Genomic DNA, 27,968 nt, shown 5'->3' on the forward strand with positions numbered 1-27,968 from the left:
ACTAGGAATGAACACATGGTTGAACAAAGTCAAACCATGATCGATAGGGTCGTCGAAGTTTGCACACTCCGACATGATATAAAGTGAGGGTCAATAGAGTCATGCGCCGAACAGGCACACAAGTTCTAGGCATCTCGGGTTTCATCCTGTGTATCACTATCGCGGATACTTGGACCGATCGAATCGACGCGGAACTATAGAGGGTCCTAAGTGTTCTGAATAGAGTACCTTTTTCATGGATTTTCACAAGGCATTTCTATAATCGCCTAACATATATTAGTCATGTATAATTAAGGTGGGGAGGACTGTTGACTGAGCGACCCCACCCTAAATCCACAACCCAACGAGGAACAGGAAATGAGGCGGCATTCACTCACTCTAGGTCTATCCATCTTAACTATACATGGCCGTAACGTATATGTTTTGCCATTATAGTTTTAACTGATGAATTTTTATATTTTATAACAATGCTATGACTTTTGCCTGAATGGGGAAGAAAATTACATTTGAATTAGCTTTTTATTGTTTTCAGTTTAGTTATCCGAGATCGAGAGACGTACCATAATCTACTAGGTTCCTTGATGCTTCTCCCTAAGCATTAGAGTTAGACTTCTCCTGTGTCTTTGTCTTTCCCTTCGGTTGGGCAGTCCTTCTTGAAGTGTCCCACTTCACCACATAGGTGGCAAACTGTACGGGTCATCACATTGGTGGTTGATGTGATGAACTCAACCGGGGTTCTGCAGACGCGAGCAGTATGCCCCAACATGTGGCACCTAGCATAATAGAGCTCCCGACATATACCATGATGATGGTAGCTACACTTGCTGCAATGGGGAACGTTTCCTAAGTATGGTCTCCTAGGTGTAGGGATGGAAGGGTTGGTAGGGAATTTGACCATCTCAGCTTGTTGCCCTTCGGAAGGTCCTTGAGCCGAGGTACTTCCCTCCTTGATCTTGATCTTTCTCTTCAGTGAATTTGAGTGAGGTTCTTGGGTGCCTGGGTATGAAGGTGTTGGTTGCTGCTGTCCATTGTAGGGATCGGAAATCCCGATAGGCACCTTGTTAACATTGGCGTTGTTAGCATTCAGGTGAGCCATGAAAGCTGCTACGGATGCTAAGACTGCAGCTTGGAACGTAGCTTCATCGAATAAGAGTGTAGGTTTCTTTCTTGTGGATTGGTTACACTTCTTCGGAGGCATGGTTTTCCTACACGGAAAGGAACGCATGAAAATGAGAGACGATGGCTAAACCCTAGACATATCTGCCCTAGCTGTATTAAGCATAAATTATTCTCGTGCCTAGAGTACTGGTTGTCTGGGTGTCGACCTACATCCCTATGATGTAGTCCTGGTGTACAAGGTAAGAGTGTGAGTATCAGAAAAAGGCCATAAGATGGGAGTCGTTCCTACTAAGCTACCTTTATACCGGAAAAGGTTTCACTCTCCGGCCTGGAAAGATTTGAGAACAGTTCGGAACGAACATCGCGGAAAGAGAGGCTTATGAAGACTTATGGCTAAACAACCTTAACATAGGTGTGGGGGTCCGCTCTAAGCGTATCATTGGCAATGGGAACAAGGCGATTTACCTAACACATAGCGTGAGTAGTGTAACCACTAACTCACTAAATTGTATTATTTTAAGGGTGTATTAGCGTGACGAACACGAGGGTAAGACAACTCTCGGGTTCCATGCACTGACTCCCTCTGTGTCTGCCTCGTATCTTTGACTGAAGTCGGCATTGGTTTCCTTTGGGTAGTTACCTAGGGTTCTTCTCTTGTGAAGACTTATTGAATTTCTACTCCGCCTTACTTCCGAATCCGTCTCTGGGTGTCATCACTTCATGATGGATGACTGGAATCTCGGAAGTTTAAGTGAATTTCTTCACCAGTGACCCTAAAAGATATAAGCAGTTGGTGAATTTAATAGTCTCAACCCAGTTCATTTATTTTCGAACTGGAAATCTTCTCAATGAACTTTTTCGGGGTCGAAATCAACTCTTCTACCGAGTACTGAAGTGGGTAGGGTTTTCTACAGGGTTCGTGCGAGAATGGAAATGTCTAAAGAATCCTAAGAGATTATTAACATTTCACTGGGTGATCCATATCGAGTCCTGCTACGATTACATAGGGTATACAAATCATATATTGCTTTGATCCGATAGGCCTTCGAATATGTGATACTACTCTACATCCACATCCCAACGAGGAAAAGGAAATAGGGTGAAACCACACATTCTTAGCCTATGGAATCCTTATTATATATAACCTTGGGAGTATACTCTCTGTAGTTGTAGGTATATCAATAAGGATCTTTTAGTTCTTCGCACAAGGTTATCTATGTATCCTAAAATACCCCTATGGTATTTTAATTTCTTGTTTGTTTTCTTATCTTCTGAATATGATTTTGGGATTTATGCAAATCTTTTAGTGTTCCAAAATACTCCTATAGTATTTTAACTTTATGTTTGGCTCTAGCATTCCTAGTTGGTAAGTTTCAGACCCGTTGCAACACCACAATCACTCCCAAGCACACGTTCATCGCATCTCGAATAAATGTAGTTGATCAGGTTACATTTATTCCAGCGTACGATTACATAACTGCCCAGGTTTGACTGTAGTGTTCAACATCCGAAGACTTTTATTCTTGTTCTTCTTGTGATACTTGTGTTCGAGTGTTTAGATTCAAGGTGTTATTATACTTTGGTAAAATATGGTTATATTTTAAAGTATAATTCTTGGTCAGAGTGCTTTATCCCTTTGTATTTATAGGTTGTATATCTTTTATGAATTGATATACTTAGCTCACTATAAACAATGCTCTGATACCAATCTGTCACACCCCAAAACCGGAACGGCGGAAACGTTCTGGGGTGGATGACGTCATGTCAAGTATCACAACACACGCATTATAGTAATCAAAGTACAACAAAACATTGCATTAATAGTAATAGTTTTACATGGTTCGCATTACAATATATCGAACTAATACAAGTAATTGTAATAAGAGCAGCATGGTACTAAGCTATCTTCATCAACAACTCCGGGGATGTACCTGTCTAATGCTGACCTGAGAATACAAGTTATTTGAAAAGCGAGTATCAGCATTTACAAATGCTGGTGAGTTCATAAGTATTTAGTGACATTTTATTCACATAACTTTATAACGTAGTAGTTAAAGAGTTTACAGTGTATTAGAGTTCTTTCCAGAAAATCCTATATTTTCTTTAATAAAAGCAGTCTTCTACCAAGACTGGACGGAGTTATGAGGTAAAAAGTAGTTTTCCCTTAATCGCTATCATTTTCAAAATACTGAATTTGATTATTAAAAGAAGCAAGAGAAGTCAGGGAAATAACATATGCCTCAGCAGTGAGGACTGCTGACTAAGGCAAAGGAATCATAGACTCCAGGAGAGTATCGAACGAACGACACGCCTGGTTCCGTCTAACAAATGGAGACACAGAACCTAGAAGGTACCAAATGAAAGGTACAGCTGGTAAGGTCTAAAACAGTGAATGCAGACTGCAGATACTATCAAATGAAAGATACATATTGCGAGGTCAAAATAGTGTGACTCTAAAAATGAATTACCAGCATACAGTGTAAATTGCCGGTGAAATACCGTTACCTTAAGGCCATGAATTATAAGGCAACCTGGGATACTCGTAACCATACTAACCGGCACTAGAGTACCTGACACTCTACAAGCGTCTATATAATATGACATTTGTCACCCCTTGGCTTGGTGGGCCGTGGATTGTAGCTAGCAGTCAGGGTGCAGAGGTGTTTATCCCGTATAGATCTATACACACAATGTCCGCTCTCCCTGCAGGAGACTCTGGTTACCAACTAGACGACGGAGAAGGCCGTGTCCTGAAGATCCATCCCAAATAGTGGGTAGAGACTTCCAAATAGTGGGTAGTGTGTTTCTAATGTAAGTGCTGAACTAGAGGTAGAGACTCTTAATTGAACTTACTAGAGTAAACCTATATATAAGTGCTGAACTAGAGGTAGAGACTCTTAATTGGACGGCCATCCGATCCCACCAGACCACATCTCAACGAAGAAAACGAAATAGGGCGGACAAACCTTCCTAAGTCCTTCAATCATTATTTATATGCACCTATACAAGTACAGACATACATCTAACTACGATTGAGTGTGGAATAACCGAATCGTGATGTATAACGTACAACGTGAGAGAATAGTGCGGAAATACGGAATCATACAGTGTGAGCGAATAGTGTGGAACAACTGAATCATATAGTGTGAGCAAATAACTGAATCATACAGTGTGAGCGAATAACTGAATCATATAGTGTGAGCGAATAGTGTGGAATAATCAAATCGTCAAGTATAAGTGCACCAAGTATAAGTGTATCACGAAGTGGAATCGACAACTGATGAAGTAGAACGTCTAACAAGTATAAGTGACAACAAGTATAAGCGAAATAGAGTGAAAGCGTTATCAAGTAGGAGTTTTAAATAAGTAAAGCGGAGCAGCAGTAATAAACAAGTAGAAGCATACGTCGTAAAAGGGGACTTCGATGAAAACCTTGGAAAAACCTTCATACTCAGGGAAAATCACATTTGGTATTCTTTGGTAAATTAAGTTTGAAAAACTTCATAAATCCTTGGAACCTTTATAAACCCATCTAAAATGAATTTTAGATAAAACAGTATAGGTAAGAGTTTTGAAACAATTGAAAACCTTTCTGTAAACCATTATAGTATCCTACTCGGTAAAATAGTGTACAGTGTCGTAAAATCTCGTGCATGCGGGTTATCAATCACATGTAATTGATATGATAACTGGCATGTTTAACTAGTATTCCCCCCCCCCCCTATAAAACATGTAAAAACATTTAAAAGGTTCATTCAGGGGTATGAACTCACCTGGTGTAAGTGAATCCGACAAAGGTGCCGGTTGGGTGCTCGGTGTCAAGTAAAGACTTCGACACACTTTGAGACCTATTTAACATATGATAACATATGTTCACATACAATTAGTACATTTAATACTAATTAAACAAGTATACGCACTCAAAGGAGCGGAAAACACTTTGGTTAAGTGTTTGGGGTGTCCCGGGTAACATTTAAGCGTGTGTATGGCTTAGGAATGGAGTTTACTCTCCAAGAGTAAACCCTTAACACCATGTTTACGGCCCCGGGAGTACTCACTATGAGTTTACGGCCGTAAACTCATGGTAAGGGGTTCTAGTGTGTTTTAAGGCTTCAATCTTGATAGTCGGGTTTTTTTTTAGGTCCAATTCCAAAAGGCATGAGTGGGTTTAAGGTCTTTAAGGTCATCTTAATGGAGTTTACGGCCTAGGGACAACTCCTAAGGGAGTTTACAGCCGTAAACTCTCATTACTTGAGTTTTGTGGAGTTGCAAGCCCCTAATACCTTGCTAGCAATTTATAATGAAGTGTGAGGCCATTTGGGGGGATTAAAACTATCATTTGGGTGTATTTAGGGGTGTTTACGGCCTTGGTACATACCTGGGCCATAAAATCCTTTTGTCCCTCCATTTTGATGTGTTTAAATGGTTTAAACCCGAATGATAAGCCCCTAATTTATGTATTAAGTGCAAGGGTGTTTTAGGAGTGTGTTTGGGGCATTTTGACATGATTGAGAGGTGTTTACGGCCTTGGCATGTGCCTAGTCTGTAAACTCTCTTTTACCCCCTAAAATCATGTGATTAAATGTTTAAACACTCCTAGGCAATTCCCTTAATTTATTTCAAAGCCTTTAGGGACATTTTGGGGTCATTTTGGACTCATTTTGGGTGTTTACAGCCTAAGGAGGAGCTTAGGCCGTGAACTCCTTTTTCATGTCTCAATCTTGTGATTTTTAGGCTAAAAAGACAATAATGCACGCATAGAACAAGTTAGGGTTGATAGTCTTACGTTTAGGAGTTGGAAATCGCGGTTTTGGAGTCGAAAATGAGCCTAGAGAGAGAGAGTATAAAGAGAGAGGGTGGAAAAGTCTCCAAATGGAGTTTACTCCCCCTTTATATATGGGTGGGAGTTGGAGCTCAGTGATATTCTACCCGATACTATCGTTTAACGGGGCTTTTGGTCTCACCCGATTTAGTGGTCGTAATAATAAAAACTAACTTTTCCAATTAAATGGAAATGTGTATTATGAGTTTTTATTTCCTTTTATCATGACTTAACGGAATATTAAATATAAACAAATGAAATGTTTATTTAATTGACGACCTCTAATTAACGGAACTTTTTATAAACTGGAATATTCCGTTAACGGTAACGGGGAAACGTAACGGAACAACTTGGATTGTCACAGATCCTATACTTGATTGAGACTGAACAGATCCCACCAATACATAACTATCTAACTAAACCTTGGGGGTCATCCAAAAATGCAACTAAGGCTCTACTCAAGTCCATCCAATTACTAATCCAAAATTATGGACTCCCAATATCTAAGAACATTGTCCAAACGACAACCGAACCTAACGATATGTCAAAGAATCCGTTGAACTTCAACTGATACAGTACAATACTTCCGAAGAATCTCTGTTTTGATGATGCATGAAGTAACCAATGGTCAAGAACACATTGATGCTTAATCCAGAGAACAGAAACCCATGCGGAGCTGAACATACCTATCTTTGGAAATGATATATCGATCGACATCTGCCCAGTGTAAACTGAAAATAGTAATCTAAACAACGAGCTGACAAATCCCTCAACAACTGATACTCAACTTGAGTGATCCCAATGGCTCCTCATTTATAAATTGGCATTCCCAAAAGAAACAATGACTACATGAGCTCCTTGACCAACTAGTTTCTACTGAGAGACAATTCGTTTACCTTCTGAACACCTACATCCAATAGTCGTTGGCTCTATGCCACCGACTTGACCAAATTTTGAACTCAGATCCTATATAACCGCACTGCAAATCCATATGGGCCATTCCTCCAATATCACGAAATCGAACAGATCGATGATCCTCCAAGCATAATACACAGTTCTCCCCCACTTAGGGTTCGAACTACTACCCACTGGTGTTGGAATTAAACTATAACTTAAACCGGCCCAACCAGGTACAAACCGTCCCTGACACTTCGAATGCATAACACACTCAGGACAATCTTCCAGATAAGGACCAATCAAATCCTAAGAGAATTATGAATTTCAGTTGAATACCTCTGAAATTTTCCAATCATAACCACTTTAACCTTAAGGATTTCATGCAAATTCATACGTAAACACCGACTTACGATCCAAAACATACACTTCTTGTCTGCTATCCCAACCGAAAATCTGGTACCTAACCTGTCTATATCTAAATAACATGAACCCTTGATTGCATCACAAAACATCTATACTGCATCAATCCTCCTGTGCACTCCTATTCTAACATACTGTCTCCAAACACCGCGACCACCATACCCCATCCAAGGTTTCCATCCTAACTCTGACAGTCACAAGCCTTCTCACTACTTCTCCGAACTCGGAAAACTAAAAGGGAATAATCCTTGTCGCAGATAGCGATAATCCAATCCATCAATCCACCACTCAACTTCTAACAGCAACCCCCAAGCCGATCATAACAATCGTTTACTTCTTGAGTCATGCGACTCAATACACAACCTCGATCAAAACCCTCGAGACCTCCAAACCAACATACTCATCTAGTTCTATTCCATTCAACCCAAACTGATATCACTACTGGGGCCCTAAACAGTTACCATACCTATCCTCGTGCCCAAGTAACTATAACCAAAAGATCAATAGATACGGAACCACTGTCATGAATCATGGTATCAAACCATGCTATCTCTCCTGACCAGCCCTCAGAATCCCCAAAAATCTCCTTGATTAGAGTATGGATCATGTGCTTCCAGTAGTACGGGCCCAATAATACCTTCCACACCTATCCATACTTTCCTCAAGGATCATCTCAAGTCCTCTAAGACCTATTCCTAAAATACTCCTGATACCCGCTCAACAACGAAACAACCGCTTAGATATTAATTCTTGGTCTTTATACCAGTTATATATTACTAATTCTTTTCTTTATTGAGATATTTTTGAAGATGTTTATATGTCTCTTCAACCTGGTTATTGCACTACAAAATGATACTAGAGTTTGCAAGCTTGTTAAATCCTTATATGTATTGAAGCAAACCCCTAGGAAGTGGAATGAAAAATTGTGTTCTTCTTGTTCATGTTTGGGTTAAAACAAAGTGTTAGTGATTATTCTTTGTTGGTTAGAACTTTTGAAGGTTATGTTACTGTTTTATTGGTTTATGTGGATGATATAATTCTAACTGGAAGTCATGAAAGTGAGTTGAAAAATGTCACAGATTTCATGAAAACTCAGTTTTTGATAAAAAGATCATGGTTTTCATAAATGTTTTATGGGAATTGCAGTGGTTAATATTTATGATGGGTTATGCCTGAATCAAATGAAATACTATCTAGAACTTTTACATGAATATAGGATGCTTGGGTGTAAACATGTTGCTACACCTCTTGAAAAAAATCTTATTGTCGATTCTGGTGATCAAATTAAAAAATGATGAATTGTTAGTAAATATAACTGAATTTTAAAAGCTCGTTAGTAAATTGATTTATCTCACCATCACCAGACCTGATATATCTAATGTTATTCAACTTCTAAGCCAGTTTATGCATAAACCTAGGAAGTCCCATTTAAAGACTGCTTTTAGATTATTAAGGGTTTTGAAAAATAGTGCTAGTAAAGGTATTGCTATAACTAAATTTGATGGTTTTGAGTTAAAAGGTTATGTAAATGCAGATTAGCGAAAATGTTTGTATACAAAAGGTTTGTAAGTAGATATATGGTTTATTTCAATAATTTCTAGGTGTCGTGGAAAAGTAAGAAATAGTCTATTGTTTCCAGGTCATCTACTGAGTCTGAGTATAGGGATATTGGGTCCATAACTTGTGAGATTATTTGGATATTGAAATATTATTTGAATTAGGGATAAGATGTTCGACTCTAGTTCAAGTTGTTTTTATTTATTTATATATTTATTTATTTATTTTTGTTAATGATTCAACCATAAAGTTGACCTTAAATCTTGTTTTTCACGAATGTACTAAGCATTTTGAGATTGATTTGCATTTTGTTAGGGAAAAAATTTCAAATTTATAAAAATGGTTATGATCAATTCTTCGGATCAAAATGCAGATATTTTGACAGTCTTTAAGTTCTAGACAACATGATCAAAATGCAGATATCAAGTGTTTTTAACATTCATTCTCATTATTTATTTCTTATGCATTAGTTTTGTATTTATTTTGGTTATAGGGTTGGTTATGTACATATTGTTATTCCTTTTGTGGCATTTTTTGTTATTAATCTAGTTCAGAGGTTTGTTTATGTTATTATGGCTTTCTTCTGGGTTGCGACTTGTTTTCGTCAATCTTATGAAGAATTAGACACACGGATTCTGGGATCCAACCCATAATCTTGACCCCGTGATATAAAGAAAGGACATCTGCATTTTTGGAGTAGATTCATTTTTTCTGTTACACATTCACTTTCCTCTGTAACTTTCTCTCATTTTTTTCATAGGGATAATGACTTAGGAGGGTAATAATGTTTCCTGTTTGTCCATTTTAGGTCCCCTAACGTATTTTTTGTGCGTATTACACCATTAAGGTTATTATAACCGTTTACAAATAGTCCTTTTAACAGGAAGAAGCTGGTAAAAGGATTATTTATAAACGGTTATAACAACCTTAATGGTGTAATATACACAAAAAATACGTTGAGGACCTAATATGGACAAACGGGAAACGTTATTGCCCTCCTAAATCATTATCCCATGAAACTATAAAACCCCTATAGTAAATTTTTACTTTTTAAATAAGAAACATGTAGGTCTTGAGATTGGTAGTTTGGATGTTTTTAACCTCGGCCTTCTTTAGAAATGGAAGTGGCGGTTTCTTAATGACAAGGGAGCTCTTCGGGTTAAAATTGGCAAATTTTGTCATGGGGAAGGTGGTGGTTTTTCGGAAGATTCAAGAATAGGAATTGGAGGGGGTGTTTAGCAAAAGATTGTAGGATCCATTAATCACCTCCATGAGAATGGTTGTATTCCTTCTAATTACATGTATAGAGTGATGGGGGGGGGGGGGGGGGTGAGACTCAAACGAGGTTCTAGAAGGATATTTGGTGCTTGGATATTCCTCTTAGGGAGTGGTTCGGGAGGCTTTTTGCTTTGACCTTTAATCAAGATGCTCAAGTAAGTGAATAATGGGATCCGGAGGGATGTAATTTTCATTGGCGTTGGGGGATTAGAGGAGGGGCCAATGAAAATTACATCCCTCTGGATCCCATTATTCACTTACTCGAGCATCCTGATTAAAGGCTAAAGCAAAGAGCCTCCCGAACCGCTCCCTAAGAGGAATATTCAAGCACCAAACATCCTTCTACAAGATAATCAAATTGGATCGATTCAGCCACTCCTCTAATCCCCCGATGCCAATGAAAATTACATCCCCCCCGGGTCCCATTATTCACTTACTCGAGCATCTTGATTATAAGGCAAAGCAAAGAGCCTCCCGAACCGCTCCTTAAGAGGAATATCCAAGAACCAAACATCCTTCTAAAACCTCGTTTGAGTCTCATCCCCCACCACTCTATACATGTAATTAGAAGGAATACAACCATTCTCATGGAGGTGATGAATGGATCCTACAATATTTTGCCAAACACCCCCTCCAATTTCTATTCTCGAATCGTCCGCAAAACCACCACCTTTCCCATGACAAAATTTGACAATTTTAACCCGAAGAGCTCCATTGTCATTAAGAAACCGCCACTTCCATTTCTAAAGAAGGCCGAGGTTAAAAACATCCAAACTACCAATCTCAAGACCTACATGTTTCTTATTTAAAAAGTAAAAATTTACTATAGGGGTTTATAGTTTCATGGGATAATGACTTAGGAGGGCAATAACGTTTCCCGTTTGTCCATATTAGGTCCTCAACGTATTTTTTGTGTATATTACACCATTAAGGTTATTATAACCGTTTATAAATAATCCTTTTACCAGCTTCTTCCTGTTAAAAGGACTATTTGTAAACGGTTATAATAACCTTAATGGTGTAATACGCACAAAAAATACGTTAAGGACATAAAATGGACAAACAGGAAACGTTATTACCCTCCTAAGTCATTATCCCTTTGTTCATACCTCAGAAATTAGGGTTCATTGATATTTTGATGTTTTCTTCATAATCTGCTTTAGATTAGGTTTAGTGACATGTTCAGAGAGTAGAATAGGTATTGTAGTGAGGTTTAATTTGTATGTATATGAAAACCTTCTGGTTCTTTGTCCTTAAATGATATAATAATTTTTGATATTGAAAAAAACTTGTTTCTATACTCTTCAACATTTATTCTATTAACATGAAATAGCATTGCATTTGTTGAAAATACGTTCTATGTGGCCATCAATTCTCAACAATTAGCACCCATCTCTAGTTTCCCTTATAACTACAATGAGAAGTGAATATACTATTCACCAATTTCCGATATAACTGAAATGAGAAATGGATATACTAAGACAAGAACAACTATCAAAAATAAAAATAAAAATAAAAATCTTAAGAAAGACACAGATAAAAACCAACATGCAACATTGATTACTATGTGGAATAAATAAACAAAACCCACCATCCTAAAAAACATACAACCTCTTAGGAAGTCGACGACAACAAGTTCACAATAACATGAACACATAAAGCATGTGTAGCGGTTTTGCTTGTAAGAGGGACGAATTGTGTTCTTGCACCACCACTAAATCAAACTCAATTTTCAAAAAGTTCACAAATCAACCAAATTAATTAGAAGACCAGAAGCGAAGAATGAAAGGAAACAGATTTTAGAAGAGTTCAAAAAAAATATGAAAATGTAGGATGTAATTGCTTTGCATCGGCTTTAACGTAATCTAAGAACTGAACATTGGTTTGTCATGTCCTAACACTTGTTTTCTCAATGCAAATATGTATGATGTAATCATTCATTATCTAAACAAAAAGTGTTCGGTGAATTTCTTTGGGTCGACTTTTGTATCTTCTATCACCTCTACTTGATAGGTCCGGGTAGTTCCTATTAAACTTAATGTTCAATTTTAAAAAACTAAAACCAAATGATTTTTCAACCCAAAAACACTGTAATCAAATAATTTTCAATCCAAAGAACCGAAATTAAACCATAGAAATGGAGTGTTTTTTCAACCCAAAGACACTGTAATTGAATAATTTTCAACCCATAGAACCAAAATTAAACCATAGAAACGGAATGTTTTTTCAACCAAAAAAAATTCAAATATTATGGTTCGCATGGACATATATCGATATAGTGTATTTATAAGGAAAAACTATTATCAATTTTGATATATTAATTTTTTTGATGATCATAAGACCAAAATTAAAATTAAAATTAAAAAAATAATAAATAAATAAATAAATAAAAACGTTGGTGATGTTTTATGTTTTGTTTATATATTGTTGTTTTCCTATAATAAAAAAAAAGGGGGTGAGCGTGGGGGTGTGGGGGTGGGTGGTTCAAAACCGGTATTTGTAGGTTATAAGAGTGTGGGGAGTCCTACAATTTTTAGTGATGGACACCATAAGCTCATAGTGACACTTTTACCATTTTTATATTATTACTTGTCAACCAAAACTTAAAAAAAAGAATTTGAGAAGCAACGAAAATGATATCAAAGCCAAGGAATGCTAAGTTTTAGGTCAAAGTGTCCCATGAACGGGTAGGAATGTGTTGTTTGTGCCTTTTTGGTCTAGGTACTAGGAAACAAAAAAATTCCATCAACCCCAATATGGCCTTGTACTTATCTTTCACAAAGCAAACAAGAAGAAGAACTGAATAAGCAGCCGTACTTTATGACATCAATCAAGTTTTAAACTTTTTAATTTGATGCGATCACACTTCAATATTCATTATAGTTTTAAAAAACATCATCTTTATGTGATGATAGTTACAGATTTTCAGCTACCAAAAAAGTAGTCAAATCTAAACAAAGTCTATTTATTATTTAAATTCATTATAGGTTTACATCTTTGCTCCTTCTTTACCTTTGTTAGCACATTTGGCCTTGCTAATTGCTGACGATTAGTTCTTCTAAAAGTTGTAATTACTCGATTTGTTATTTCTAATCTCATGAATATCATCAATTATTTGTTGTAATAATGTAATTTGATATTTTAGAGGTTTAATCTACAATAGATTATTGGTTATTTTCATAACCAAAACATAATACACGGAAGCATAATTTTGGATCTTGAATATCGAATCTGATTAAAATAAAACTTGAACAGAAAAGAACGATTAGATACCTGATTTTATTATTATCTTTGGATCTGAAGAACCAGGGTTGGGTTTTTTAGTTGATCTCAAGAATTCTCTCGGAATCCCACAGCAAACCCTAAAACGATTTTCTTGTATGTATTTTTATATACCGTAAATCTGCTTCTCATCACGTATTTATATAGATGGAGATATAACCGAAAGTGAAAGATATTAGGGATTTAGGAGATCTTGTGTCAAACCGGGAACACAACCCACAAGATAAATGTGATAAGTGTATATCTTTATTCATTAATAAAATCGGTCCATCAATAATTTTATATAATTTTCATAATAATATAAAATTAATGATAACATTATTTATATATATTTATTAGTGGTCCCAAAATATCCAACAATCTCCCACTGAACCACGAATGCATAAATGTATATATAATTGTATAAGCGCTTTAATGAATGTTATCATAACCATATTCCATGCTACAAATTATTCTTCCATTATGGAAGAAGCTACTAAAGTTTATTACATGAAATGGCTCATCATGCTAAAATGTAAAAGTATCTTGATATGGATCAGTAACCATTTTGGCATCTAATAAAATCATATTCTTAATTAAAATGATCTCCAAAACATCTGGATCTCCTATAGTTGAGCATATAGCCTTTTGTTATATATAGGTATATCAAAATCCATTTGGTTGCTTTCTTATGATCCAAACTTGAGTTGCATAGATATATGCCCAAAACCAGAAAGATAAATTTACTTCCACTTAATTTGTGATACACAAAAAATCATCTACTGTATTTACCTCAAAGCCAAAAGAGATAAAAAAAATTGATAAAAAATGTGGTACCACGCATAGGATATCCAAAGTTGAGGTTATTGAATTTGTATATTCTAAATAGGAGATTGAACAACATTGTCGATCACTGATTCATAATCTGCATACTATCGAAAGCAATAATAGGAATCAAGATTGATTCCTCCTTAAGGACAATGTTTTAAACTTGTTTCTCCCCCAAACTCAACATCCTTAAAGAATGTTGCTCTATCCAAAATGCAAGGCCAATATCCATGCAATTAAGAACTAACATAATGCCCTCATTCCATTCCTTAAAGTTAATCTCATTCATTACATGAATCATAAATGTGATCAATGTTAGCATATATAATACCATAATACAAACATGAGCAAATCTGTTTTTTATGCTCATTAATCCATAAACCGTAATCAATAAATTCAATTTATGAAATCTTTACAAGGTATCAATACAACATTAATATCAAGTATTTTGATAGTAATACTAACTTGCAAGAGATATCCTTGTTTTAGAGATAAACATTGACAATAAATCATATCAATTAACAAAGGCCCTCTTTGGATTGACTTATTAATCACATGGAACCAAAAAATCGTCACATGTTTATCACCGTATATATGTTTATTCGGTCAAATATCATTCTACCTTTAAGTCGGCTAATACTTGCATTAATAAACATATAAACTATAAATTCTGATAATAAGAATTGATAATATACCATATCAATTAATAAGCCCCTTTTTGGATTGACTTATTAATGACAGGTAACCTAAAAATTATCGCATATTTATCATCAAACATGTGTTTATCAGGCTAAATATTAACCTACATTTGGGTCGATTAATATTCGTATTGATAAACACAAACCATAAAAATTAAATTCTCCGTAATTAATTTTCACAAAAGAGATCACTTTGGTGATATATTGTGTCAATTAATTTACTCTGAAAATAAACAAACATTTCATAATTGTAGTCTATTGACAATTAACCTGAAATATATTGAATGTGTCTACCTTTAGATCGAACACGCTTAACATAAACAATATCATATAATATTTACAACCAACAAATTGATTAAAATAATAGAGGATATTTTGGTAACGATATTGTGATTGTTAAATATAATAGGTAGTCCAAAACCAAAGCATATAATGCATAAAGAGAATTCTACTCCAATAATACTTTACTATAATAAAGTCTAAAAGCTTAATTTGTAACCATAATTATGCTATTAACGAAAAGGTAAAGCAATAATATATTGCTTGAAACCTGGACCAGAAAAATTAGCCTTACGTAATCACGTACAAAGCAATACAATGTAGTAATTGTAGGATTTGATCTATTAATGAGAGTCAAAGAAATTTGCCAAAAGAAACTCAAAGATACTTAGGTGCGTTTGTTTCACTTGATTCTTAAGGAATTAAAAGTAATTGGAAACTAAAATCTATTGGAGATCATGTTTGGCTTACCAAAGGAATGGAATTAGATTTCCATAATTATAATTTAATTCCCCATTTGAAAGAATTCTAATTCATCAACCGTGCATCAAGAATGTAAATTCAATTCATTATATTTAGTTTAAACTACATATTATCTTCCGGTTATCTATGAGATAAGTTAAGAAAATAAATAAATAACTAAATATCATCTATCGTGATTTTTCCCTTGGTTTTACTTTTTGTTGAATTTTTTTTTGTGTCCCTCCTTTTACCACTTATATTTGTTTTCTTGGAGAAAATAACAAAAGCAATTACTAGTAACCACTAATTTCACAAAAAATAAAGTTGACAAATTGTTTAGTTTTTCACTTTCATCTACATTTCTATTTGATAAACTTGTTTTTTTAATTTAAATTTTGTAGAATAGTTCAATAAAAAATGTTTGTAATTAAATAAAACATCTTCATGTTTATTAAAAAATATAATTAGTTGTAAATATAATTAAGGGTATTTCTAGCATATTACAAAATTATAATGATTCCGGATTGTATGTTAAAAAAAAATCATTTCTGAAATCATTAAACCAAACAGAAAACAAATTCCATTTCATGTCAACCAAACGTATTGCAACTTCTAATACATTAAGATTCTAATTCTTTCATATTCCAATTCTTTTGATAAATTTCATTTCTTCCAACACGAGAATAACATTCAAAGTACAAAAAATATAGCAAATACGTGTGCCACTAATATCTCAATTGGCCGAAATTTAACATAACTAAAAAAACTTATATTGAATTGTCACAATTATCAACCAAATTATTACTTGGTATCCTTAAATTTTCGTAAAAAAGGAACAAAAATCAAAAGGGGTTGACAAAGTGAAGCAAATAAGAAAAGTTTTATAGGCTTATATTGAATGGTCAAGAACGAAGTACATCTACTGTTGTATTATGTGATATGTATGAAAGACCATTCAAAATCCAGACCAACATAATTACTCTTGTAAATTATATTTACAAGAAAAAATATATATCACAATGTCATACATTTATACGCACATAGAAAACACATGCAAGAAAACAATATATATGCATTTTTTTTTTTTTGGTATCACTAGAAAAAACGCATGAAGCACTAGGTATATATAATAAAAAAAAAATCTAATAATAGATTCAAGTAGGCTCTGATACCAATTGTTAGTTATTTTCATAACCAAAACATAATACGCAGAAGCATAATTTTGGGTCTTTAATCTCGAATCTGATTAAAAGAAAACTTGAACATAAAATAACGATTACATACCTGATTTCATTACCAAAACATAATATGCGGAAGCATAATTTTGGGTCTTTAATCTCAAATCTGATTAAAAGAAAACTTGAGCATAAAAGAAGGATTACATACCTGATTTCATTATTATCTTTGGATCTAAAAAACTAGGGTTGAATTTTCCAAATGATTTCAAGAACTCTCTCTAAATCTCACAGCAAACCCTAAAACGATTTTCTTGTATGTATTTTTGTATATCGTAAATCTGCTTCTCATCACGTATTTATATAGATGAAGATATAACCGAATGTGAAAGATATTAATGATTTAGGAGATCTTGAGTCAAACTGAAAACTTAACCCACAAGATAAACATGGAAGTGTATATCTTTATTCATTAATAAAATCAGTCCATTAACAATTTTATATAATTTCCATAATAATATAAAATTAATGATAACATTATTTATATACATTTATTAGTAGTCCTAAAATATCTAACACATATCAAAATTAGAACAATATTAGATAACGAAAATGTGATAAATTTATGGCACCTACAAACAGAAAAAGCAATGCGACCAGAGATGATGCTTTCTCTCCTCAGCCATTATTCACCAAACACACACAATTGTCGATCATAGATTTTCAATATTGCACATCGAAATATACTCCAACCTAATCAGATAACTATAATGAAAGTAAAACCTAGTTGAACTAAACCGCATAAAAATGAATAATCATCGTTAAACCAACCAACATCAAGAGAGAGAGAATACTTAATTAACTTACACAATATACAACTTAGTATCCATTGATGAATCCACATGCGTAGCTTCCGATTCCAATCGTCGATTGAGTTGGGAGAGCAACAATGAGCAGTGAGTTCAGTTAGTTCCCCTCTCTTTGACTTCATAGTCCTTCCTCCCCCAATTTATACGCGCATTTTCGGGCTCGTAAACAAACCAATTAATGTCTTTTTGTGAAACAACATTGTTTTAAGTGAGAGAGTTATCCAAGTCTCCAAGATATGATTGTGGGCCGTGGTTTAAATAATTTCGGGTTTGGTGTCATGAACCAACATCATTTTTATTGCGAGCGACGTCTCCGATAAAAAGGTAAACACATATACCAAATTTGGTTTTATGTTATTTGTATTGCATTAAAAGTTTAAAATATCGAACTTGATTTATTTATAAACTCTTAAATATAAAATATCTAAAAACTAAAATCAATGACTTACATCCTAACCAGGAAGAAATATGGGTTTTATACTCATTTACAGTTGGAGGTTGAGAGTTCGACTCATGCAAATTCTCTTTAAAGTTGATAAAAATGTTTTATCTCCTCATGTGGGGAATTTCTCCATGCAATCTTCATGAGGTTGTCTGTGCCCTATTGGTAGATTCCATCTTAGGTTTCCGTTGAAATATTACAAAGGGGTTTCCGTTGAGACATGTCATTCCTAAAAAAAGAAATCTAAAAACTAAAATTATTATATATTAAATTTTTTATTACAAAATTTAGTTAGATTAATATAAAATCATATGTGGATATTTTAATAATCACATTCGGCAAAGATCAAGGACGATCTCGTTGTTTCATAGCTTATGTCGGAGTAACGTGTCATCTGATGTTTGACAGGCATTTTCACAATCAAGCATGAGTGTCTGAAAGTTGTCATACTATTGCGAGTCTGAAAGGCGTCGGGGGAAGGATAGGTACATGGAACTCAAAATCATATTCACACCAGATCAATTTGGATGATAAATCAAATTTCAAATAACAAGAATATTAGAAGTTATTTATTGAGTTTTATTATCATGTCTAATTGATTCGAATGAATAAAATTATTTATTTAAATATATTTTTTCATTTTGTATATTAAAGATTATATTAAATCAAAGTGATAAATAAATGAAAAATGATAAATTATTGTAGGATTGAATAGATTCTACAACATTAAATCATGATAAAAACAAAATAAAAATTGCTCAAGAGTGTAAATAATATCTAATTTTGATTATAGAATACAAGCTCGGTTACAATGTTGATCTTAATAATTGCTCAAAAACTATTCTTTACTTTCTAACTAAGATCCATTTATAAAGGTTGACACTAGGGAGTCGATTAGAGAAACAACCAATATAAAAATGACACCAAGGCATGACATTGTTTGTCTAATATGCACATGTCACTTCAAAATCCTGGTTTACAAAAACTCTAAAACCATCGGAACATTACATTCAGAATACAAACATTAACGACTTAAAATACAATAATTACGAAATCTTTTGCATTAAGCTCGGACACAACACATATGAATTATGATACCTAACACTACTAAAATGGGCGCACAGAAGGCACCTCATAAGATCCGGTTGTTTAAAAAACTGGGTTCTAATATACAAAAACCAAGCTTAATGAAGGCAAACTTTATAAGACCCGTTTTTCATTAAGAAACCGGGATCTATTGTGTAACTAAAAAACTCGGTTTCTGTCACAACAACCGGGGCCTTTAAGTAAAAATAATATAACCCGTTTTCTTTCAAAGAACCGAGCCTTAAAAGGCTAATACAAGAATTGCAGCACGGTCATTGAACCCGTTTTTCAATAACCTGGTTCTTTTGAACATATTCCCTACAGCACCAAAAAAACTAATTAGGAGATTTAAATATTAAACCTTATCAAACAAGTAAAACCTAGATAAAACTATCGATCATATATTTAATTTTAAAGCTAACTTTTAAGATTATCACTAAAAAGCAAATAAGATTATAAGATAAAAACATCTTTATGAAAATAATAATAATAATAACAAACAAGATTATTACGTTAGACAAATCATGAAACAAAATGTATATATTTTAACTTCATCAAATCAAATAATGATAGAATATTTAGAAGATAATTTCCATTACTTTAGTGGATTGGTTAGTTTACTGCTATATATTATAGTAATTCCACCTTGAAGTCATGAACGCATACAGAAGATTAGAGGATGAGAAGAAACTAGACTCTGTTTGGTATGTATCTGTTACTTTTAATAGTATTACACTTCATCTGCAATTCCATTACATTAAAGATGACATATGTTGACACAGATTTTTATTGTTAATTTATAACAGGTAGAAAATCAAGACAAGCCATATAAACAAACCAGAAGGGGATTGTAAGCTACAACAAAAGTATTCTTATTCCTTAGTTATTGGTAAGTATCTCTAATTGTAGTGTTTATCAATAGCTTTATATTTGTTGAAATTCCAATGAAGTAATTGATAACATATTTGGACACAAAAATAAAGATTTGTTTATGTATGAAGAAAAACAGAGACCTCACATCATGAATGGTGGAAAAGTGTAAAGTATAATACAATTACTATTCTCTTTTAAGTTTTGGTATGTATTCGTAATCCTACTATTTGCTTTTATTAGCTTTACCATTTTCTGTATAATATGTGATTAGTTGGTTTTGGAAATAAAAATATTGTTTTCAATAAACATAAATTTAGGAAAAGTAAAGTGAAGCAAAAAAAAAGTAGTAATCCTTATTACCTGCAAAAAGGTATAGTATGATAGTAGGACGAAGATCTCTTTGTAACATGGAACTTAAGGTTACGAGAGCCTATAATATAACCAATCACACAACAAATACAGATTAGAAAATATACATAATATTAATTCAAGAAGCTACTTTAACAACATTAGAAAGCAAAAGATGCATAGTGAACCTCTGAGTCCAAAGTTAAGGCCTTCTTCATTGGAGATATGCAGTACACTAGTGCTCATATTTTCGTCCAAAAGTGGCTTCAACCTGAACTTGGCACGTGGCACGTCTAGAAGAAAGAAGTTCTATGATCCTGCATCATCAAGTAAAAAAAATGAATATATAAAAAGAGAAGATGAAGTATAAAACAAGAATATGAATATTATAAGTATATTATCATGAAACAAAAAGGCAATTAATTTTGAACAACACAAACACAAACACAAACCTGCTGATGTATTTGCATATAAAAAACCGTCTTTTTTACTTTGGAGAATGATAAGTAGTAAACAGAGAGAGGAGATTTGTAGTGTAAAGAAATAATAAATCAATGGAAAGTAATGAATACTTGATAAAATGAAGAGAAAATTGAATGATTGTATTTCTAAGAAACCATAATCATAAACGAGGGAATGTTCCCTTCTCTCTATCACGAATGATACTGAGTGCCACAGTACAACTCTTACACCTCACACCACTCCTTTCTTTATATTCTAATTTTTCTCTCTTCTCAAATGACTATTTTGCCCTTCTAGAGTATACCCGCATTACTCTTGGTTTGGGAACATGTGCTAGTATTTCCTCATTTGTATCAGAGTAGGTTTCCATTGTACAACATAAGGCATTCTGCAGCACACTATGAAAACTATAAGCACATGCTTGAAGTTCCATTACCAAGTTAACCTTATTTATTGGCATTGCAGCCCCAAGTGAAAACATCACCTGAATCAGAAACAACAGTATGCTTGTTTGCTATAGCAATAGCAACTATCTTTGACCTTAATGGGCTAAACCTTCTTAGGGTCGCTTGACTATCAACAAAGGTATAACCAAGTTGACCCTCTGCAAAAAATCACCATGAAACATCATCAATATAACATATAACTAACTGATCACTCTGTTTGTATAATTTTAGGGTAAATAAGTAATTACATCCGTTAGAACCCTCTGTGACAACAACTGTATGATGTTTAGCTTAGCAACTGCTATTGCCTTAACTCACTTCATGAAATCACCAAAGGCATCTGCTAAGTATGAATTCACCACAGAAATTTTAATTTCAGATTTCTGATAAAGTGATAATCATAATCTGATAAGTGATTAACTGATACACATTAACATTACTAACTACTAATTACTACTGATTATAGTGATTTCCGACTCAAGGCTGCCAATTGGAACAAAAACCCAATACCCCTTTCAAGGCTACTAAACTGGAACAACGAGAAAAATAGAAAACTTTTACCGGAATATCGCTGATTTCAGGCTTCAGAAGGCACAACTGGAACTGGTTTTTCTAATTTGGTTATCTTCTCGACTGGATTTTGGAATATGAGGTGGTGGTGGTGTGTGGTGGACTGGTCGAAGACAATGATGAATTCATGATTCCGTTAGTCGATTAGCTGAAAGTAGTATAAAAAAATTAGGGCCCTTAAAAGGAATAGGCCTTGTGCACGTGCCCGTATTGCCCCTGCCTATCACCGGCCTTGGAATACTGATTTTACACACATACAATCAACAAAACATAAGTCAACAGATAGGAAACAAAAAACAAAGAGAGATTATGAGAGGTTTAGCTGTTATTTCTCGCCCCAAGGTCGAGAGTTGTTGAGCAATGGTTGAATCCCCTCTCACAATCTAACTTTCCCACACTTTTGTTTTTGTTTGAGGAGGAAAAGTAGTGAATATGAATAGGTTCAGTTCTAATTATATGGAGTAACAGGGAATCGGCTGTTTGGGGAAAAAAATCCCACATTAGATGATTGAAGTTGGGGAGGAGATATGAAGATGAAGATGAGATATGTGATTGTTTCGTATGTCTGGAGTATTATAAAAGACGTTGAGCAATGATAGAAAAGTTTTGGCGGGAAAACAAAGAAAGTGTTGCCGCTAATTTTTTTATTTTTTATTTATATACATTCTATTCCCTAAACTTGTTTTTTTATTTATATTTATTCTATTTTCTAAACTTATTTATTATTTATATTCAGGTATTTTTATCTTTCTATAGAGTATTATGAATTATGATATGATTAGGTCTAACATACCAAAAATATGAGTAAATAACTTATTTTGTTATTAAAACTCAATTGAAATAATAAACAGTAACAAGTTGTTCAATTATCTTATTCATTTTAATTGAGTAGGCGTGCTTTTTTTATCATCATATTAGCTCCAATAACAATGATAATAATAATTTATTTTATTACCTAATTTGTTATATTACTTGGTTTATTGTTCGTTTGAACATCACAATAATATGAATCTAACATATTGAATGTGAAAATAACATATTTTTATTACTTACAAGCACTCGATCATAGTTTTTAGTAGGAATGTTGTATTAGGTATGTTACATATTTCGTTAAGCACATTGGTTGTCCTATATGCATCTTACTAATATATAGTTTGTGTAATGACAGATGGATCGTAGTTACTGGATGTATGGAATTAAACGTTCCTGTGATGAATATTTGGCATGTTTGAATGGTTTTTTTAAAGTTGCAGAGGAGAATCGGGTGAATAAAGGAGAAATCTACATATGGTGTCCTTGTGTAGATTGTCAGAATTGTTGTATGTACACTGATTCTGCCAAAATAGAAGAGCATTTGATAATTCGTGGGTTTATGAGAGATTATACGTGTTGGTCACGACATGGTGAGATATTGGTTGATCATAATGTAGTTGCTTTAGAGTATAATGATGATATTGATGATATAAACGATAACAACTATGATAACTTATCTAGAATGTTACATGATTGTGAAGACAATGTTGCTGAAGTTGATTATGAAAAATTTCAACAATTATTTGATGAATCAGAAAAACCGTTGTACACTGGGTGTACAAAATTTACCAAACTATCAGCTGTGTTGAAATTGATTAACTTAAAAGCAAACAACGGTTGGAGTGATACAAGCTTCACAAGTCTTCTAAAGATTTTGCATGAGATGCTTCCGGATGATAACGAGCTACCTGTATCCACATACCAAGCAAAAAAATTGATGTGTCCGATGGGAATGGAAATTGAAAGAATACATGCTTGCCCAAATGATTGTATGTTGTATCGAAACGACTATGCAGATCTACATAGTTGTATTACATGTGGTACATCACGATACAAAAGGAAAAATCCTACAGAAGAAAACAATAATATGAGAATGAGTGGACCGCCTGCTAAAGTCTTATGGTATTTTCCTATCATTCCAAGATTAAAACGGTTATTTGCAAACGCTAAAGATGCAAAGTTGATGCGATGGCATGCTGAGGAGCGTACAATAGACGACAAAATAAGGCATGTTGCAGATTCTCCTCAATGGAGAAATATCAATTCTAAGTTTGAAGAATTTGGTCAGGATATTAGAAATATTAGGTTTGGACTTAGTTCTGACGGCATTAATCCATTTGGAAGCTTGAGCAGCCGCCATAGTACATGGCCAGTTCTTCTTTGCATCTACAATCTTCCGCCTTGGTTATGTATGAAAAGAAGATACATCATGATGTCACTACTAATTCAAGGTCCAAAGCAACCGGGAAATGACATTGATGTTTATTTATCTTCATTAATCGAGGACATGAAAAAGTTGTGGAGTCCAGGTGTCGAAGTGTATGATGCATACAGTGGGGAAAATTTCCAACTTTGAGCCATGATTTATTGCACCATAAGTGATTTCCCAGCATATGGGAATTTATCGGGATACAGTACAAAGGGATCAAAGGCATGTCCAGTATGTGAAGATGACACACAGTCGGTATGGTTGAAAAATTGCAAGAAAAATGTGTACATGGATCATCGAAGATATCTTCCAAAAAACCATCCATATCGTAAGAAAAAAAAGTGTTTAATGGTAAAACCGAGAGCACGATAGCAAGGCCACCATTACGAGGAGAAATTGTATTTTCCCGTGTTGAAAATCTAAACATTACATTCGGAAAAACCAGAGGTAAAGGGAAACGAAAACATAAACGTAATGGTAAAGATAAAGGTACAACTCTTCTAGAAAATAATATTTGGAATAAAAGATCTATATTTTGGGATCTACCATATTGGAAGCACTTGCAGGTTCGACATTGTCTTGACATTATGCATATCGAAAAAAATGTTTGTGAAAGCTTGATAGCTTTATTGTTAAACATCAAGGGAAAAACAAAAGATGGGGTTAATGTTCGAGATGACATGGTTGAAATGGGGATTCGACCCGAGCTTGCTCCTATTAAGAATATTGGAAAGCGCACGTATCTTCCAGTAGCTTGTTATACCATGTCAAAGGCTGAGAAAACAAATTTTTGCAAGTGCTTGCATGGTGTGAAGGTTCCATCCAGCTATTCTACTAACATTAAGAAGTTAGTGTCGATGAGTGAACTAAAACTTCTTGGTATGAAGTCGCATGATTGTCATGTTTTGATGGCCCACATGATTCCTATTGCAATTCGTGGAATATTACCAGATCGCCTTCGACACACAATCACAAAGTTATGTTTGTTTTTCAACATGATTCATTCAAAAGTTATTGATCCTGAAGTGTTAGATTCATGGCAAAGTGATATCATCTTGACGTTATGCCAGCTTGAGATGTATTTCCCACCTTCATTTTTTGATATCATGGTTCATCTAATATCTCATATTGTTAGAGAGATAAAGTATTGTGGGCCGGTATACCTACGATACATGTATCCATTTGAGAGATATATGGGTGTCTTAAAAAGGTATGTAAGGAATAAATATCGACCAGAGGGTAGTATTGTTGAAGGATACGCTACAGAGGAGGTAATTGAATATTGTACAGATTATTTACAAGGTGTTACAAGTATTGGCATACCGAAATCTTGACACGAGGGAAGACTTGTAGGATATGGGACAATTGGATTGAAACGGGTAACTCCAAAGAAAGAAGACTTGCATCTGGCACATTTTATAGTCCTACAACATATGACGATCATTGCTCCATACGTGAACGAGCACAAAAGATATATAGAAATGTCGAATAGTGGTAAGAGCAAAAGATGGTTGATTACAGAACATAACAAAACATTCTCACAATGGTTAAAAGACAAAGTGAAAGCAAGTTATGGCGTGAACAATGTTGATCAAGCTATGGTACATCTAGCAAATGGTCCCGAACATGTTGTGGCAACGTACCAAGGGTACGACATTAATGGTTATACATTCTACACTAATCAACAAGATAAAAAAAGTACGCTTCAAAATAGTGGAGTAACGTTAATAGCATCAACAGAATTATATGGAGATAATCACGATGCAAGGTCAAGGATAGCTAAAGAGTCATATTATGGTGTCATTCAAGAAATATGGGAATTAAAATATGAAACCATCATTATACCTATGCTCAAGTGCAAATGGGTTGACAACCAACGAGGTGTTAAAATTGACAATGATGGGTTTACAATTGTTGACCTTTCCACAAACGGTTATGTATCAGAACCATTCATTCTAGCTAAACAAGCTAGCCAGATATTCTATGTTGAGGACCCAAAAGACTCTAAAAAGCACATCGTCATGCATGGAAAACGGCATATACTTGGTGTTGATGATGTTGTGGACGAGGAAGAGTACGATCAGTTTGACAAGCTACCCCCATTTTCTATCGGCATTCCATCTTCAAATGATGAGGTTGACGACACTACTTACTTAAGGTCAGATCACAATGAAGGATTATGGGTGTCATAAAACCATGTACTTTGAAAGGTAATAAACGAATTATTTGATACAAAATAAACAAATATGATTATAAATTTGAAGTAATCTAGTACAACCATTGTATTAACATATTTTCTTTTATTTGCAGGACAAAATCACGACAGAATACATTACAATATCAAATACCAAATATGCGTAACAAAATTTCCAAACTAAGTTTGTTTAGATTTTATTTAATGTACTTCAATATTTTAGGTTCAGTTTGACTTTGAATGTGGTACCTTGCTTCGAGTTATGTTCTGAGAGGATCTTGGTGTTTGATACTTATAGTTCATGGATATGTGATGTGATGATTTGATACTATGATGCTTGATGATTTTTGGCTTTAATTAAATGAGTTTTAAATTGAAATTTTTGTTTCGAAAATTTACGTTGTTACATCGAGTTATCCCCAAACTCACTGAGTTCTTCCTATTCAATAGAATCGGGACTTTTTGAACCAACTCCTCGAGTCCCTCCTTGAACTCGTCGAGTTCGTCCTTGTCACAAAATCGGGCCATTACGAATCAACTCGTCGAGTTCCTCTATAAACTCGTCGTGTTATTTTAACACTTCTTGATGCATTAAGCCCTAGTTCTTCAAGACTAAGCCCTATACTCCAAATCTGAACTGGAAATGACCCTAAGAGGGTAAAGTCTCCAACTTTACCCGTTAATACTCTTCCTAAAGAGGTTGAGCTCAAACCTAACCCTAAATAGACCAAAGTCTTGGTCCAAGGACAACCAAAACTGCAAAATAGGCTATGATATCACAAATCTGAACCCTAGGGACTACATGAGCACATAAAGTCTCTACTTTCTCTTCATGCATGATCATTAGAAACTCCAAAAAATCGAAATGGAGGTCAAAGGGCTGCATGAGACCTTTATGGCCATAAAGTTGGCACCTTTATGACATGAAAACCCTTATAGACCTCAGATCTGAAGTATAAACTCCTTTAGGATGTCCAACTCCCAAGGAACATGAAACTTGGATCCAAACTAAACAAAATAGTCCTAAAAGAAGATCTCAATAACTACAAGGAAAGATTCAGACTTTATACCAGCAATATGTCGAGGATGAAGCTAGGATTTTGGATCTACAAACTTCCTCTTGCTCCTCCATGATCCTCTTTCTCCCACAAGCTCCAAGCACACAAAATCTCCTTCAAAAATGGCACACAACTTGAGCAATTGCATTAGGGTTTCTAGATTTAGGGTTTGGGACTTGGGGGTTGGAAAGAGGCCAACATGAAAGGTTTAAGATGTTAAAATAGGGCGCAAAACCCTAAGATTAGGGTTTCTCATCTGCCAGCCTACTCGTCGAGTTCAGGCTACCAACTCGTCGAGTAGGTTCCTCAAAACCTGTGACCCAAGCAATCTCTACTCGAAATGTTTGGGGCTACCAAATCATCGAGTTGCCCTATGAAAATGAATAACTTAGGGTTTTAAATACGTACCAGGATCCAGACATTACATATAGGAATTGAAATTTGATACCATCATTATGCCTGTGCTAAAGTGCAAAGGTGTTGACAACCAACGAGGTGTTAAAGTTGACAATGATGGGTTTACAATTCTTGACCTTTCCATAAATGACTATGTATTGGAACCATTCATTATAACTAAAAAAC

General features: G+C 34.5%; 1 protein-coding gene and 1 long non-coding RNA gene across 2 annotated transcripts; one reads left to right on the forward strand and one right to left on the reverse strand.

The window, feature by feature from the left end:
* Positions 1–19,092: 19,092 nt before the first annotated feature.
* Positions 19,093–20,764, reverse strand: LOC145014043 (uncharacterized). Its single transcript, XR_013665382.1, has 3 exons — positions 20,603–20,764; positions 20,427–20,496; positions 19,093–19,511 (listed from the first exon to the last, which is right to left on the reverse strand). It is a non-coding gene; the product is annotated as an uncharacterized LOC145014043 (long non-coding RNA).
* A 2,296-nt stretch (positions 20,765–23,060) lies between these two features.
* On the forward strand, positions 23,061–24,281 carry LOC145016833 (uncharacterized). Its single transcript, XM_078975023.1, has one exon. The coding sequence runs from the start codon at positions 23,061–23,063 to the stop codon at positions 24,279–24,281; it is 1,221 nt and encodes a 406-aa protein (XP_078831149.1).
* Positions 24,282–27,968: the final 3,687 nt, after the last annotated feature.

This window comes from Lactuca saligna, chromosome 9, assembly GCF_052625555.1.
Source record: "Lactuca saligna cultivar CGN05327 chromosome 9, ASM5262555v1, whole genome shotgun sequence".
NCBI classification, from domain to species: domain Eukaryota; kingdom Viridiplantae; phylum Streptophyta; class Magnoliopsida; order Asterales; family Asteraceae; genus Lactuca; species Lactuca saligna.

Excerpts from the sequence above, each read along its gene's own strand:
- LOC145016833 (XM_078975023.1), top strand. The coding sequence starts at position 23,061 with ATGGATCGTAGTTACTGGATGTATGGAATTAAACGTTCCTGTGATGAA.